We start from the raw sequence: 13,100 nt of genomic DNA, 5'->3' as shown, positions 1-13,100 counted from the left end.
CTGACTCCTGAAAATGTCTGCGCTGGGTTTCTCAATGAGAGCGTGGAAACCCGTAGGCGAAAAGTGTCGGTGAAAACCACTGTTTTATCTGATCGTTGAAAGCTGCTGCAGAAACGAAGGGACGTTTCCCGTCTAAGTCTGCTGATGACGACAAGTCCAGCCCGGAAAGCGTTCACATGCGTGCCCTGAATCTGCCTGTGTGTGGGACTGGGCTCTTACTGGGAAGATTCTGCGGGGAAGGTCCACAGTTTTAGGTCTCTGGCCATCCTTGTGAAGCAGCGGATGGAGCAACGGATGGGTCAGCACGCAGCCTGTGCCCATGAACGAGTATTAAAGCCGCCCAGCTGCAGGGCTGGTCATTACTTTTTGTCTCAAGGCAACACAGTTGGACGAAACACTGTATCAGTGATGAAGTGGAACGATGTAGTTGGTTTTTAAAGCTTGTTTTTGGTCAAACTGGCACGTTTTGAAAGTATCCTGCATGAAAATCTCAGCAGGTTTTGGCTTGCTTTAGGAAAAAAAATCAAGTAATTCAGTGGAATTTTTTTTTTGTGGTGGCCAACAAAATTTTGCTGCCCCGCTGAAGAACTTGGCACTGGGGGGAGATGCTCTTTCTTCCCATCTGGCTTTTCATTTCTGAGACCAAACTGTCATTGCAATAAAAGTGCTGGACCTCCCTACGCTCCCCCGAGGCTGGGGACGGCCAGGTCCTTCCGAGGGCAGTACTGAAGCCACTCATCTCTGATTTATGGAGTCACTCAATCCATTTTTTTGCCCAGCTGAATCCCTTGTCCTGTGCACGTGTCTTCTCCGTCGAGCTGTGGGAAGCTCTGCTCCGAGGAGTATGAATCACGGCAGCGCTGAGTTTATTTGCTCTTAGACTAGAAGGCTCCTTAAAAAAGAAGACACTGTTGTGTTGGGCATCGCGCCACCAGGAACAGAGTCTGGGCAGAGCATGGATGGAGAGTCTGGATTTGGGCATTTGGCTTTGAATGTGTAACTTTGTTGTTTAATGAAGAGCGTGGTTGACTGAAGCCCCGTCTGTAGTCAAAAGAGGGAGAAAGACGCTTCTAGTGAGCCATTTGGAGGTTAGGAGGACATCGACCACCTTCTGGAGGCACCTTTTTCTCTCTGTAGACCAAAGACAAAACCCAGGATAACTTATTCCAGGATTGGTACGGGGTGAGCCAGGGCCACAGAGCTGGGTCTGCCCTTGATGGCCAACACTGCGACAAAGGTCATAGGACATTTCCACCTCCAGAAGGTTTTTCCCGTGGAAGTGGAAGCGATTTCATTGCCCCCACTGCCTCTTCCCCGCGCGCTGCCTGCCCCCCATGGCTCTTGAAATCTCCCAAGCAGCACGTTCTCCCAGTGGCAGATTTTCCATGGATCGCAACAAGCCGGGAGCTTGGGCACGGTCTGAGGGGCATGAGAGAGGACGGCAGCGATGGGAGGCAGAAGAGGCTGCAGGAGGGACGGAGGTGCTGGAAGTGAGACCCAAGCTCTGACTCAGTCCCATAGCCACAGGGCTGCATGTCCCCACGTGCCATTTCTCTGTGCTTTTCTTCTTAAACCGAATAAACTAACTGGCATAAGCGGGTTTTAACCACTAATACCTCATCCACAGGAGGACTCCTTCCCTCCCCCTCTCATTATGCTGGTATAAATGTAATTATCCCAGGTATAATTAACACAAACCATGTTTCTAGTGTCAGCAAGCAGCCTGGGTGTGTGCTGCAACCCGCCGCGGCGTAGCTGTTATCTCTGGCTGACAGCGGAGGGTCAGCGCAGCTCGGGGACCTCTGTGCTCCCACCAGCACGATAGCTCGGGGCCAGGCGGCCCCACCAGCAAGGTGGGGTGCTGAGGTTGCCACTTTGCAAGCACAGCACCCCGAAACCTGGCCAGCAGAAGCAGGTAGGGACCTGCCAGCCTTCCTTCCCTCGGGCTCCACAGCGAGGACACGGTGTGGGAAAGAGCTGCCGGCCTCTCGCGCTTCACAGCTCAAATCTTCGTCACCCAAGAGCCAACGCTGATGCCTTGGATCAGCCTAGGGTGTTCAGGAGGTGTCGGAGATTTCAACCAAAGGAAAAGGGTGTCTGGGTAGATTTATTTGCTCCGGTGCCAAGATAACACAGGTTCACTATGCCCATTTCCGCTACACCAAGGAGTTGGCCTTGCTCACACTGGTGGGGCCCTGCTCACAACGTTCTGGGGACATTGCATGGTCCACCATGGCATGGCAGAGCCGGGTTAAGGGTTCTACCAACTGGAAGGTGGAGAATTGATTTGGCCTCACCGCACAGGTGTGCTTCTGACGGGCTAACTGCGTCACCAAGGCAGTTTCCTTGGAACAGGACAGCGCAGTTCGGCAGAATAAGCTGCATCTTTGTGAGGGACGCTCGCCAGAAGAACCTGCTGATGTTCCTATTCCAGTGAAGAGCCTGGGGGTAGCCAGGCCTCGCTAACAGGAGCTACTCGTTACACTGGATCCATGCCGCAGCCGTTCCTGGGGTGCTCCGGGCCCGGCAGGGCTGCGTGGCGGCAGGGCAGGGGGGTCCACGCCAAGTGCCACATGCGCGTTTGGGCAGCGTGCAGCTGCGGCGCAGGCAGCCGAACCCAGCAGAGCCGAGTTTATCACAAAGGGGTTTTGCCAGGTCAAATAAACCACGCCGGCACAAGAAAGCTTTGGGTGGCTTGGCTTAAAAAAAAGAAGCATGAACAGCGAAAGCCTTTGCTAACTGTTTATCCTGTCGTGCCCGGCCTGGGGTACTCGGCACCTCCCCGGCTGCAGCCACGAGCTGGATTTCCCCAGGGTTTTGGAGGGTGGCCGGGGCCAAGGTCCTGCTTTCTTCCAAGCCCTGGCTGGCTGGGCTGCACGCTCCGTCGCGAATGGAAAAGGCAGCGTGGCAGCGGAGACACCCAACACCCCGGGCAGCCCTTTGGGCAGAAAATGGATGCAAGCCATGCAGCCAGATCTCAGCTGGACCTGGCCTTGCATGTCCTTTAACGGCTGTGATAAATGGGGCTTGAAGTAACTTCTTGTACCCGAAAGGGCAACCCCTCTGCTTCGCCCGCAAAAGCTCAGGCTTCAGGGCAACCTCTCGCCGAGGCTGTGCGGGACCCCCTCGGCTGACGAAGCCCTTTGAAACGCTGCAGCCGCTGCTTGTTTGCTCTCTCTGTGCATGCGAGGGCATGTCCCCAGCGACGGCAGCTTCCTCCCATTTTTCATGTGTGGCTCTCTCGCCTGGCCAAAGGGGAGAGAAAATATCACATCTAAGCATCGAGTGCAGGCGCTAAATCCCCCCCCCCGCAAAAACCAGAGGAGCCCAGCAGGAGGGAGCACAGAACCCAACGGCGGCCGCTCCCCACCGAGCTGTCCCTTTAACATGGAGGTGTCACTGCGGGAACTACCGCTCCCAGCGGCCAGCGCCGGGGTTTGATGGCCGGCCTGCGGGCCGGGCCGGCGCCGCAGCGGCGCAGGCTGGGGGGTGTAGTTTCCCCGCAGGCCCGGCTTTACGGGGATGGGGAACGGAGACGGGGGGGACACGAAGGGGAACCCCCCCCACCCCCAGAATTGTGTTGGCCGCTTGTGAGGGCGCGGGGCGAGGCAGAGCCGCTCTCCCCCACCTCCCCGCTGCAATTCTCCGTCACCTTTGTGCGAGCGGGCGGCTGCTGGCTCAGGCAGGGGGGCTAGTGGCCTCCCCATTGCGGGCTCGGGGTGCCCAACCACAGCCCCGTTGGCCGAGGGAGTGTTGACGGCGGCAGCGCGGGGCCTGTGCCCCCCAGCCGGGGAAGGGACCGCCATTATACCCGAGGCCCCCGGCCCCAAGCCGCCCCGGGGAGCGCCGACACCTCTAAGGGGACGCACCGGGCACGACCTGTCCCCTTCGCACCCCCCGCGGGGCTCCCCGGTGCGGGTGTGGGGCGGAAGGGGGCGGCGGGCAGGGCCCGGCCCGGCCGGGGGAGCGGCGGCCCGGCGCCGCTTGGAGCGGCCTCGCCTTCCCGGCGTGCAGCGCGGCGCCCGTCCCCGCCGGGCCGCCATGTTGTCGGAGTGAAAGGCAGGGGGAGAGGCAGGCGGCGAGCGGCCTGGGGGGGGCCGGCATCCGTCTTCATCCTACCGCTCCGCCCGTGAGTACCGGCACCGGACCGGGCCCCCGCCGCGCCGCGCACCTCAGCGGAGCCGCCGGTGGGGCCATATTGGTGGGGGGGACGGGCGGAGCGGCGCCAGGCCGCCCCGAAGGCGAGCGGCGGCGGGGCGCTGCGCCCGCCTCTCCCGCCCGGCTCCTTCTCGGGGGCCGGGGCCTGGCCCCTATTGTTACCGGGGAAGGAGGGGGGGGACGCGGCGGGCCCCCGCCTCCCCTCAGCGGCTCCCCGGCTGCCGCGCCAGGGCAGGGAGGGGAGTGTTATTGTTGGGGGGGGCGGTGGGCCCATCCCGGCCGGGCGGTGGTGGCACCCCCCGCCCGCACCCCCCCACACCGGGCCCGGCCACCGCCGGGGGACTCCCCAGGGGCTCCCTCTTCTCCCGAGGGGGGACCCGGCCCGGTCCGCCGGAGAGGGCCGAGGCCCCGCTTTGTTGCCCCGGAGGGCCTGGCCCTGGCCCGCGGTGGGGGGAGGCGGGTGGGTGTCGTCCCCCCGGCTTTGGGGGGGGTCCCCGGAGGGGCTCGGTGTCCCCGGCGGCGGAGAGGGAGGGGGCCCCGGCGGCCGTGGGGGGAGGAAAAGGCAGACAATACTTTTAGATGTGCTGGGTGACCCTGGGGGGGGGGTTGTGTTTGTGTGGGGTTTGTTGGTTGTGGGTTTTTTTTTTTTTTTTTGCTTCCTTGTTTTTATCTCCTTTTCACGTAATAACAGCGTTTGGCCCTTTTTAATTGCAAACTTATGAGAGTCTGTCTCTTGCCCCAAGCTGAGGAAAAACTCGATTTTTTTTTTTAAAATTTTTTTTTTTTGGTCAATGTTTAATAACTTTGTCCCGAGCAGAGATTTTTATTAGACAGATCATGAGTAAGGAATTTCCTTTATGAAGCCGGAGGGGGGTGGGGGGTGGGGGTAGCATTTATGCTATTTATTTAGGTATTTTAACGCTGGTTTGAGCAATGGGGACGGGGATCGATTTACCCCGTTTCCTGCTGCGTTTCCCCAGGTTTTCAGGAAAACACAAGGTTTCGCGTTAAAAGTTCTGGTAGGCCACAGAGCTCCCGAACAATGGCTGTGCTCGAATTTCCACCCTAACTTTCCAAAAAAAACCAACCACCACCCAACCCAAACTCTTCTCGTTGAACTTTTTGAAACGCACATCTTCTGCTGCCTTAATTTTTTTTATTTTTTTTTTGGGGGTGGGGAGGAATATTGTCTGTTATTTTTAGAGGCATATTGACCAGGAGCGGCAAAGCTCGGCACGCGTAGCTGTGCTCTCGGCGGATTAAAGCTGCTTTATTCGCCGGCCCCGCCGCTTGTGCTTAAAACTTGCTTGGGGGATGTCTCCGAAGTTTGTTTTTTTTGTTCCTTGTGGAACATCCCATAATCTAAAGTATTTTGCTTGTAATGATGACACGGAGCGGTTTATTTACATGCTGTGTTTTCCGCAAGGGAGAAGGAAAATTGTCCGCTTTGAGCGCATGGTAGCAGCGTGGAAGCCTTTGTGCGTAAATACAGAATTCTTCCCAGCAAATGGTTTATCTGGGAAAAGTTTATTGTGGATTTTTACGAAGGGTTTGGGAACGAGAAGGGCCGTAGTAGCCATTAGCAGCGGCGAGTCTTGCAGCTAATAAATGTGCGTTGTGGAGGTGACTCGCCGTATTTCTGATGCTGTGTGTGCTTTGAATGACAGGATTCAGCTGTCCGCTGCGTTTACCGCCGCATTTCTATAAAAACACGGCTCGGAACTAAACTTGAACTACCCAGAATGCTCCTTTCCCCTTTGCTCCCTCGCAAAATGTCGCCTTTGCCAAGTTTTCCTCTGGTGTTTGGAGCTGCCTCCTCTGTGTCAGACGAAAGAGGAAGCGTCTGGGAGCAGGAGACACTTCTGCGGATCTTCATACTACCTCAATTGAGATTTTTTTTTTTTTCTTTTTAGTCTCAGGCCCCCCCCCCCCCATTTTTATACTAACGCAATTTTTAACAATCTGCGTGCAAGTCAAACCCGCTGCCTTTTGAAAGAGGCTGTTGTGGCTGTGCAGACTTCTACTCTCAACTTTGTACCTTGGGGTATTTCCACTGGAAACGGGGGTTGTCACAGTATATAAATACTTGAAACTTTCTGTGGCTTCATAGTATCTTTATATTTTTTTGTTTAAATAACTGAGCTAACTTGTAACCTTTCATAGGCTCAGCGTAGATTTCAGTCTCTGCCATGAATATACACCGCAACTTGGTGATATGGGAATTTCTTACCAGTAATCACTTTTTTTTTTTTCCCTTCTTGCACAGAGCAGCTTTGTGCTTCCTTTCATGTTACTGAAGGATTTTGATGATGTTTATTAAAGGAAAACTAACTGGAAAATGCCATTAAGTTGTAGTATTGTATTCTTAAAAATCAGTGAAGGTTTAGCGATACCAGGCGGTTGTCGCGGTGTTTTGTGAAGTGTTTGGGGAAGGTAGTGATTTCCAGACTTTTTGAAAGACAGAGGAGTTAGTTCTGTTAAATCTTACTGGTGTTTAAGCTGTGAAGGCCTCCGTATGTATAAAAAGCCTTGCAGAGTTGCTTGTTTACGTGACCGCGGAGGCTCAGGGTGTGTGTGTCAACAAATGCGTGTTGTAGGTGCAATTAAAAAAAGAAATCTTATCTCTTCAGTTCTTACAGTCATTTTCTTCTGAATGTTAACGCTGGTCTCAATTAATGGGACAAACTTGAGGAAGCTTGATCAAAGATAGGACTTGGATTATTTTTTTGTGTGTGTGTGTCAACTTTCTCTGCTGTTAGAAAATTGTTCTTGGAAGTTGCTTGTAGTAGTTGACTGTTGTTCAGAACTATTCTGATGAGCAGAGAGGAAACAGAGCCGCCTTTCAGGCCTGGGGAGCTGCTGGCAGGACCGGGGCCAAGGTTTCCAGCCACCAAGGTACAGGAGTAAAAGCGTTCCCGTGCTGGTATGCAGCTGGGCCGGGCGGCTGCACGGGCTGAACTGCCCCCGGTTTCATCCTTCTAACTCTCTGTGGTATTTGTGGGGTTGCGTTTAGGTAACCGAAGCCATAAACTATCAATCTTTTTGAAAAATAATAATAATTCAGACTATACTATGTCTTCAAAAACAAATTCGATTTTGCTCTGCGTTGGCTGAGCGTTACATAATGGGGGAAAACACTTCTCAGTTCACACATTAGTGCATTTATTGCTCTCGGGATCAGCTGATAATATTGTCTTAAACAAAATAACAAACTTGTGTGGTTTTGTGCTGCTGGGATGCTATCGAAACGCTTAGGGGGGAGAGTAAATTAGTGAGTTGCTGTGAGCCTAGTCTGCCTGTTATGTCCTGCACGCAGATGATTTTGGGTGTATGCAAAGCGTTTGGGGTGTTTTCAGTGTTGGACGGTTTCTGTGACTGGTCCAGCTTTCCCGTGGTGCCAGCGAGAGCAGGACCGGCACTGCTGGCTGCTCCGGCTCTGGAAGGTTCTCCCGAGATCCCGGGCACCGAGAGGTTAGCTGCTTTTTCTCCAGGGAATCTCATATCAAACATTCCATGTGTTTTACCATCTCATGACCGAAGTCAGCTTCTGAGTTTGCAGGAAGAGTGCACGTTGTGTTTGGGACTTAATTCACTGTGTAAGGAGAAATCCAGCATTTTAAGTTTGTAGTTGGAAAAAAAAAAACAAACAACCAACCCAACCCACTGTTGCCTTGATGTTTTATGTGACCGAGTGAATACATCGTGATACAGTGTAACTCGTGTATTGATTGAAGATCTGCCTCGTAATTTGTCGGGTGTAAACAAGCACGGCAGGCACTGATGGTGTAATTTGCGTTCCGCTGGGTTTTTGGGGGGCTTTTTTCTAGCAGTGTTCTGTAGCCGCGCTCCAGTCGGTGATTTGTCCATGGCATAAATTGGCATTCTGATTTCAGTGTAATGGGCACCTTATGTGAATCTTGTGTATACTGATAACACTGTGCAGCAGAAAACGTGGGATTTTTGGGCAGTGTGCATTTTCATATGATATTTTAGTTGCTAGGTTCACGGAGCGAATAACTGTGTTAAAAGGAGTCAGATTTGGCATTGCGATGTTTCCCTGCCAGTCACAAGATGGGTGTGTTATTTAATATGGAAAGCTGAAGCTGTAAGGATTTCATGTTTTCTTTTCCCTCTCTCTTTCTCGCTGTCTCTCCCCCCTCCCCTCACCCCCCCCCGTAGGTGTTGGTGGAATGAGCGTTGCGTGTGTTTTGAAGAGAAAAGCAGTACTCTGGCAGGACTCGTTCAGCCCCCACCTGAAACAGCACGCTCAAGATACAGCTAATCCCAACATGCCTGTTGTATTGACATCTGGAACAGGGTCCCAGGCTCAGCAACAGCCGGCTGCAAATCAGGCGCTTGCAGCAGGGACACACTCCAGTCCTGTTCCCGGATCCATAGGAGTTGCAGGCCGCTCTCAGGACGACGCTATGGTGGATTACTTCTTCCAGAGGCAGCATGGTGAGCAGCTTGGGGGAGGAGGAAGTGGTGGAGGCGGCTATAATAACAGCAAACATCGCTGGCCTACTGGGGATAACATTCATGCAGAACATCAGGTAAAAAATAAAAGTTCCATGTTTCCAAACTCAACACGTGAACGCATCGGGCTTGTGATAGATGCTTTTAATGACACTTTTTAAAGCTTCCGCTGGTTATTGTGTGGTTGGAATGGCGACGGTTGTACCTGTTGTTTTCTCTTTTCAGGATTGCAGTGCCTTGGTAGCTATAAGCGTGAAACGTTTCTGCTCTTGAGGGTGTTGAAATCCCAGTCCACTCTCTGTGACAGTCAAATGCATGTTTGCAAAATTTATCATTCCCTTTATTGATTTTCTTTTTTTTTTTTGGATGTGTGGACCAGCGTAGCAGTGACTGCTGCTGCTTTTCAAATCTGTTGCTGTAGTTAAATAATTCTTATGTAATGGTATTACAAAACTGCCAATGCATGTAGGTTGAGCTTTTACCATTCCCAATATTGAAAAACACAGTTCTGGAAGCTGCTGGTAACGTGTTTTCCTGGGTTTCTTTGCTTGTTTGTTTTGCGTTTGGGTTTTTCTGGTTCTGATTGGGAGGGGAAGGTGCTGCTGATGTGCTTAGCCGAACTGAGAAGAGAACAGCCTTAAGAATGTCATGAAACAGTGCTTTTAGAAACACAGCTAACTTCTTACAGTGACTTAACGTTTCTAAAAGGGTAGTGGGCCAAACCGTGTCTCGGCAGTAGTGTTTACTAGAAGTCTTTTCAGTAGTTGCATTGTCAGATGTGCTGCGAGTTATGAGTGCATGACTCACTCTGGCTTTCTGGCTGTGACCTGTAAGTAACTCGTCAAAGAAGATGTGCTTCCTCTGCTAAAGGAGCAGAACTTAAACGTAAGCACATTTTAAAAACGAATGATTTCCGCACATACTGTCGGAGCAGCAGACACAAAGCTTTTGCAACCTTTATAAATATCTCCTGCCTCTAGTTTTTCAAATAAAAAGCGAACGAGCCCTTGTTCCTCTGCTGTGCCTCCCCAGGGGATGTGTTGTCATCCAGGCCATTTAAAAGCAAACATTGCAGTGAATTTTGCAACCTCACTGAAGTCAGTGTGTACATCAACAAAGAAGTAAACCCAAGTGCCCTCTTAATCTGTTCTGGAAGAAAAAAATCGCATAAAATACTGCAATATGAACTAAGCAGCTCGGAGAATATAGTAGTTATTCCCTTATGTGGAAACATAGTATTTAGTGATCACTTTAAAGGAAATAACTGCGTTGAAATGAGATGTAATTTTTCTGTTAACTATCCCAAGTTTTCAGTCACTAAATGTAAAACTTGTTTCAAGAGACATCAGTGGAGAGATCGTAACGCGCTCTAAGTTGTGTACAAACAGTAAGCACAAATTTCTTACTGAAAGGCTGCAACTTTTAGGTTTCTCAAATAAAAGCTGTCGTGTGGTCTGGTGTGGAGATGTTTAGGCAGAAACTTGTTTTTTGGACATATTTTGGAAAGACGACTTTATGAATTAAGATGAATGTCATAAAATTCTTGTGTTTTTTTAATTTTTTTTTTTAATCTTCCAACTCATACTTTCATCTTCCTTTCTCTGAAAACCCCTGAAAGACAACAGCACTCACTGGAGATGGGGAGGGGGTAGGGATGGGATACACAAATCCTGCAGTCATTAAAAATTCCACTGATGTTTGAACTTTTTTACTGCGTTCTTCAATCACCAGAAGACTTAAACTTCCACTCGAAGAAAAGAATCCTGCCTCTTACCAGGGACTTGCCCCGATGTCAGTAGATGTGTTGCTCTTTCTCCCCTTGATTTTCTTCAGTAACTTCTGGAATGAAATGGTACTAATAAATGTACCACTTAATGAAAGAAAAACTTGTTAGCTTATACAAGTTTAAATAAACTTTTAAAAAATAATGCGTGTATTCTTTGGAGGCAGAACACTTCTGAGAATGGACAAGATATACCTGTGGGGTTGAGCTCACAAGGTTCTGGGTGATGCTTTCTCTGTTTTTCTCCCTTGTGTTCTGTGATGGGAAGCTCAAGAAATACCCCCTATAATGTAATTAACGTTGGGACTTTATCTGTTCTACTTCCTGGTGGTTTTTGTGTTGGCTATAATGTATTTGTCACATAGTCTTGATGTTTTGCGCTCAGTATGTGTCTTTAAACCAATCTTTGTGTTTAATTTCTTCAAAATCAACTCGGAGATGGGGCAGTAACCCTTTTCTCATGTGTCTTCTTTGATACCGTGTACTCCAGGGATTGCTGGGCAGCTGTATCTGTGTGTTTATTGCTTCAGCCTTTCTTGAGTGTCTCTTTTTCCACGGTTCTCTGTTTGCCTCGGGGTTTTACTCATAGGAAGCAGAATGCAGGGTATATGTAATCCTGATACTGTCATTCTTCTTGACTTTTTGGCCACCTCTGCATTTGCTTCTTAAATTATAAATTCCTTGGAGCAAGAACTAGCCTTATGCATACAAAATGATTTAATTCAGTTTGGGCTTAACCGGGGTAAAATTGAATTTATCCTGCAAGAATAGCAGTGGAAGGAAGTGCTGGGACATGCAGGGAGGTGGGGAGTCATTATGGATGTCTGCTGAGTCTCCATTTCTTATAGATACACTTGCATTACTGCGCTTTTGATTGTAGGCTTTCAAAGATAGTGCAGCGAGGGCCCTTGCCTTGTTGCCTTGAAGACTGGTTAGGAAGCTCAGTAGCTAAAAGATAATGGGAAGTCAGAAAAAATAATTATAGGGTAATATAGGTTAATGCCTGCCTAGAGCTTGGGAGGTCGTAATTAAAGGTAGAGGGATTTTTTTTAATTGTTAAATCCCAGTTTCTTCTTCGTTACGTATGTAGACAGACATCTATCTGCGTCTGTTGGTGATAATAAATACTCCAGTGATTTTTACCAAATGATAGTATTTCATCATGTGTTATTAAATAGCTAAGAGTGTTGTGAGTCAGAACTTATTTACAGGATCCTTGCTTTTCATTTTTTTATTGTACTGGCTCTTCCTCCTTCTCGTTTGTTCGTACTTGGACTAGCAGCTCTGAGAATTTAGCTGTGAATGGCTTTACTAGGGGTGACTTAAGAAAAAGTTTCTCTGCTCGCAAGGAAGTAGATAGTGTCCTCTTGTTGCAAACAGTAGGAGAATGTTGGTTCTTTTTGTATTTTACCTAGAAACTTTCTTTTCCCTTTGCATTTTTCCCTTCTACAGAAGGCGCCAAGAGGGCACGTTTTTATAGAAAATTCAGCAATTAAAGATGCTACTGTCATTTTGCATATTTAGGTATCAAAGATACGCCATCCCCACAAATAGCATATATTATAAATTGTTCTTGCAGACACTGAAACAATGCTGAAATGGGACTTTTTTTTTTTTTCCCCCCTAGATTGGAATCTCTGAACTCCTAAACAAACTTCCAGCTGTTCTGCAGCTACAAATACTTAATTACCAAACTTTAAATGGAAGACACTTCCATCAGCTGGGTCTTGACTGCAAAATGTAGTCTTCTCTTTTTACCCACAAAAAGCAGCAAGATGAGGTTTGAGTGTCGATGTCCACCAGTAATTCTAAGATTCAGACTGAAGAGGTTTAGGCTGGTTTTCACCTGCGATGCCTGATTACTCTTCAAGCTGTTTGGGCAGACAGTTACGCTCGCTGCACTAGGGTGTGTTTATGCTGTTTAGCCTCCAAAAAAAAACGGGTAGAGATCAGAACTTCAGGTAGGTGGGTGAAGAGGGAGGTACAAGATGACTCCTGACGAGTAATGGCCTAGGTTGGATTTGTCTCGGTTATGGAAGGTTGCGTATCTCATTATAAATCCAAACAGCCATTTACTGCTCCTGAGGGGAATGAAAAAGACAGTTGAGATATTCAGCCGGGACAAGTTATCATCACTGAGCAGGTTTTTAGGAAAATTGGCTGGGTTTTCTGGGATGGGGTCCCTTGTGGGTTGTGCATGCATGTATGTTCTTGAACTGGAGTGAAGAGAGAGTTTCTTTGGTGGTGGTCCCTTCTGAATTACAGTGAATGGTTATACTTAGACTGTCTGAATTGCAGTTAGGGTAATATGGGAGTTGCTTAGTAGAAGCAAATGATTTTAGGCATTTGCTTTCTTTGAGAGCATGTTTAATTAATAATTTGAGACAATAGAACTCTGCAGGGATCGTCTTGTTGAATGTGGGGAATTTTTCACATATAGTTGGGGAAGAATAGTGAGAGCAACAGGGCTGGGACTGGATTTTATGCTCAGATTTGCCTTTTGGCAATGTGACCATGCAGCTTCTTAACTGGGAACTTGAATTGAAGTGGAGAGAGAAGGTAATTCTCCTGGCAGCTGCTCTTCTAGAGCACAGCTGCTCAAACTACGCTGCTTGCTGCTGTGAAAAGTGTCTGGATTTGATGTTGTTTGATGAAGCTGGTGAGGGGTCTGGAGAATAAGTTT

The 13,100-nt window shown here is 49.2% G+C and overlaps 2 protein-coding genes across 11 annotated transcripts in view; one reads left to right on the top strand and one right to left on the bottom strand.

Moving 5' to 3' along the window:
- Nucleotides 1-2,092: 2,092 nt before the first annotated feature.
- On the bottom strand, nucleotides 2,093-4,043 carry LOC141732995 (uncharacterized). Its single transcript, XM_074562674.1, has 2 exons — nucleotides 3,653-4,043; nucleotides 2,093-3,245 (listed from the first exon to the last, which is right to left on the bottom strand). The coding sequence occupies exons 1-2, from the start codon at nucleotides 4,041-4,043 to the stop codon at nucleotides 2,701-2,703; spliced, it is 936 nt and encodes a 311-aa protein (XP_074418775.1). The 3' UTR covers nucleotides 2,093-2,700.
- PUM1 (pumilio RNA binding family member 1) overlaps nucleotides 3,961-13,100 on the top strand; it is an 83,598-nt gene continuing 74,458 nt past the window's right edge. For 8 of the 10 annotated variants that reach the window (XM_074562673.1, XM_074562671.1, XM_074562667.1 and 5 more), the window contains exons 1-2: nucleotides 4,003-4,129; nucleotides 8,338-8,711. In XM_074562673.1, the coding sequence (XP_074418774.1) occupies nucleotides 8,349-8,711 (363 nt within the window). In that variant the 5' untranslated portion in view covers nucleotides 4,003-4,129; nucleotides 8,338-8,348. Of the gene's footprint in view, nucleotides 4,130-8,337; nucleotides 8,712-13,100 lie in introns of all 10 variants that reach the window. The other 2 variants (XM_074562672.1, XM_074562669.1) reach the window with 1 other exon arrangement.

Source organism: Larus michahellis, chromosome 19 (assembly GCF_964199755.1).
Source record: "Larus michahellis chromosome 19, bLarMic1.1, whole genome shotgun sequence".
NCBI classification, from domain to species: Eukaryota; Metazoa; Chordata; class Aves; order Charadriiformes; family Laridae; genus Larus; species Larus michahellis.
This window is presented reverse-complemented; position numbering and strand designations above follow the sequence as displayed.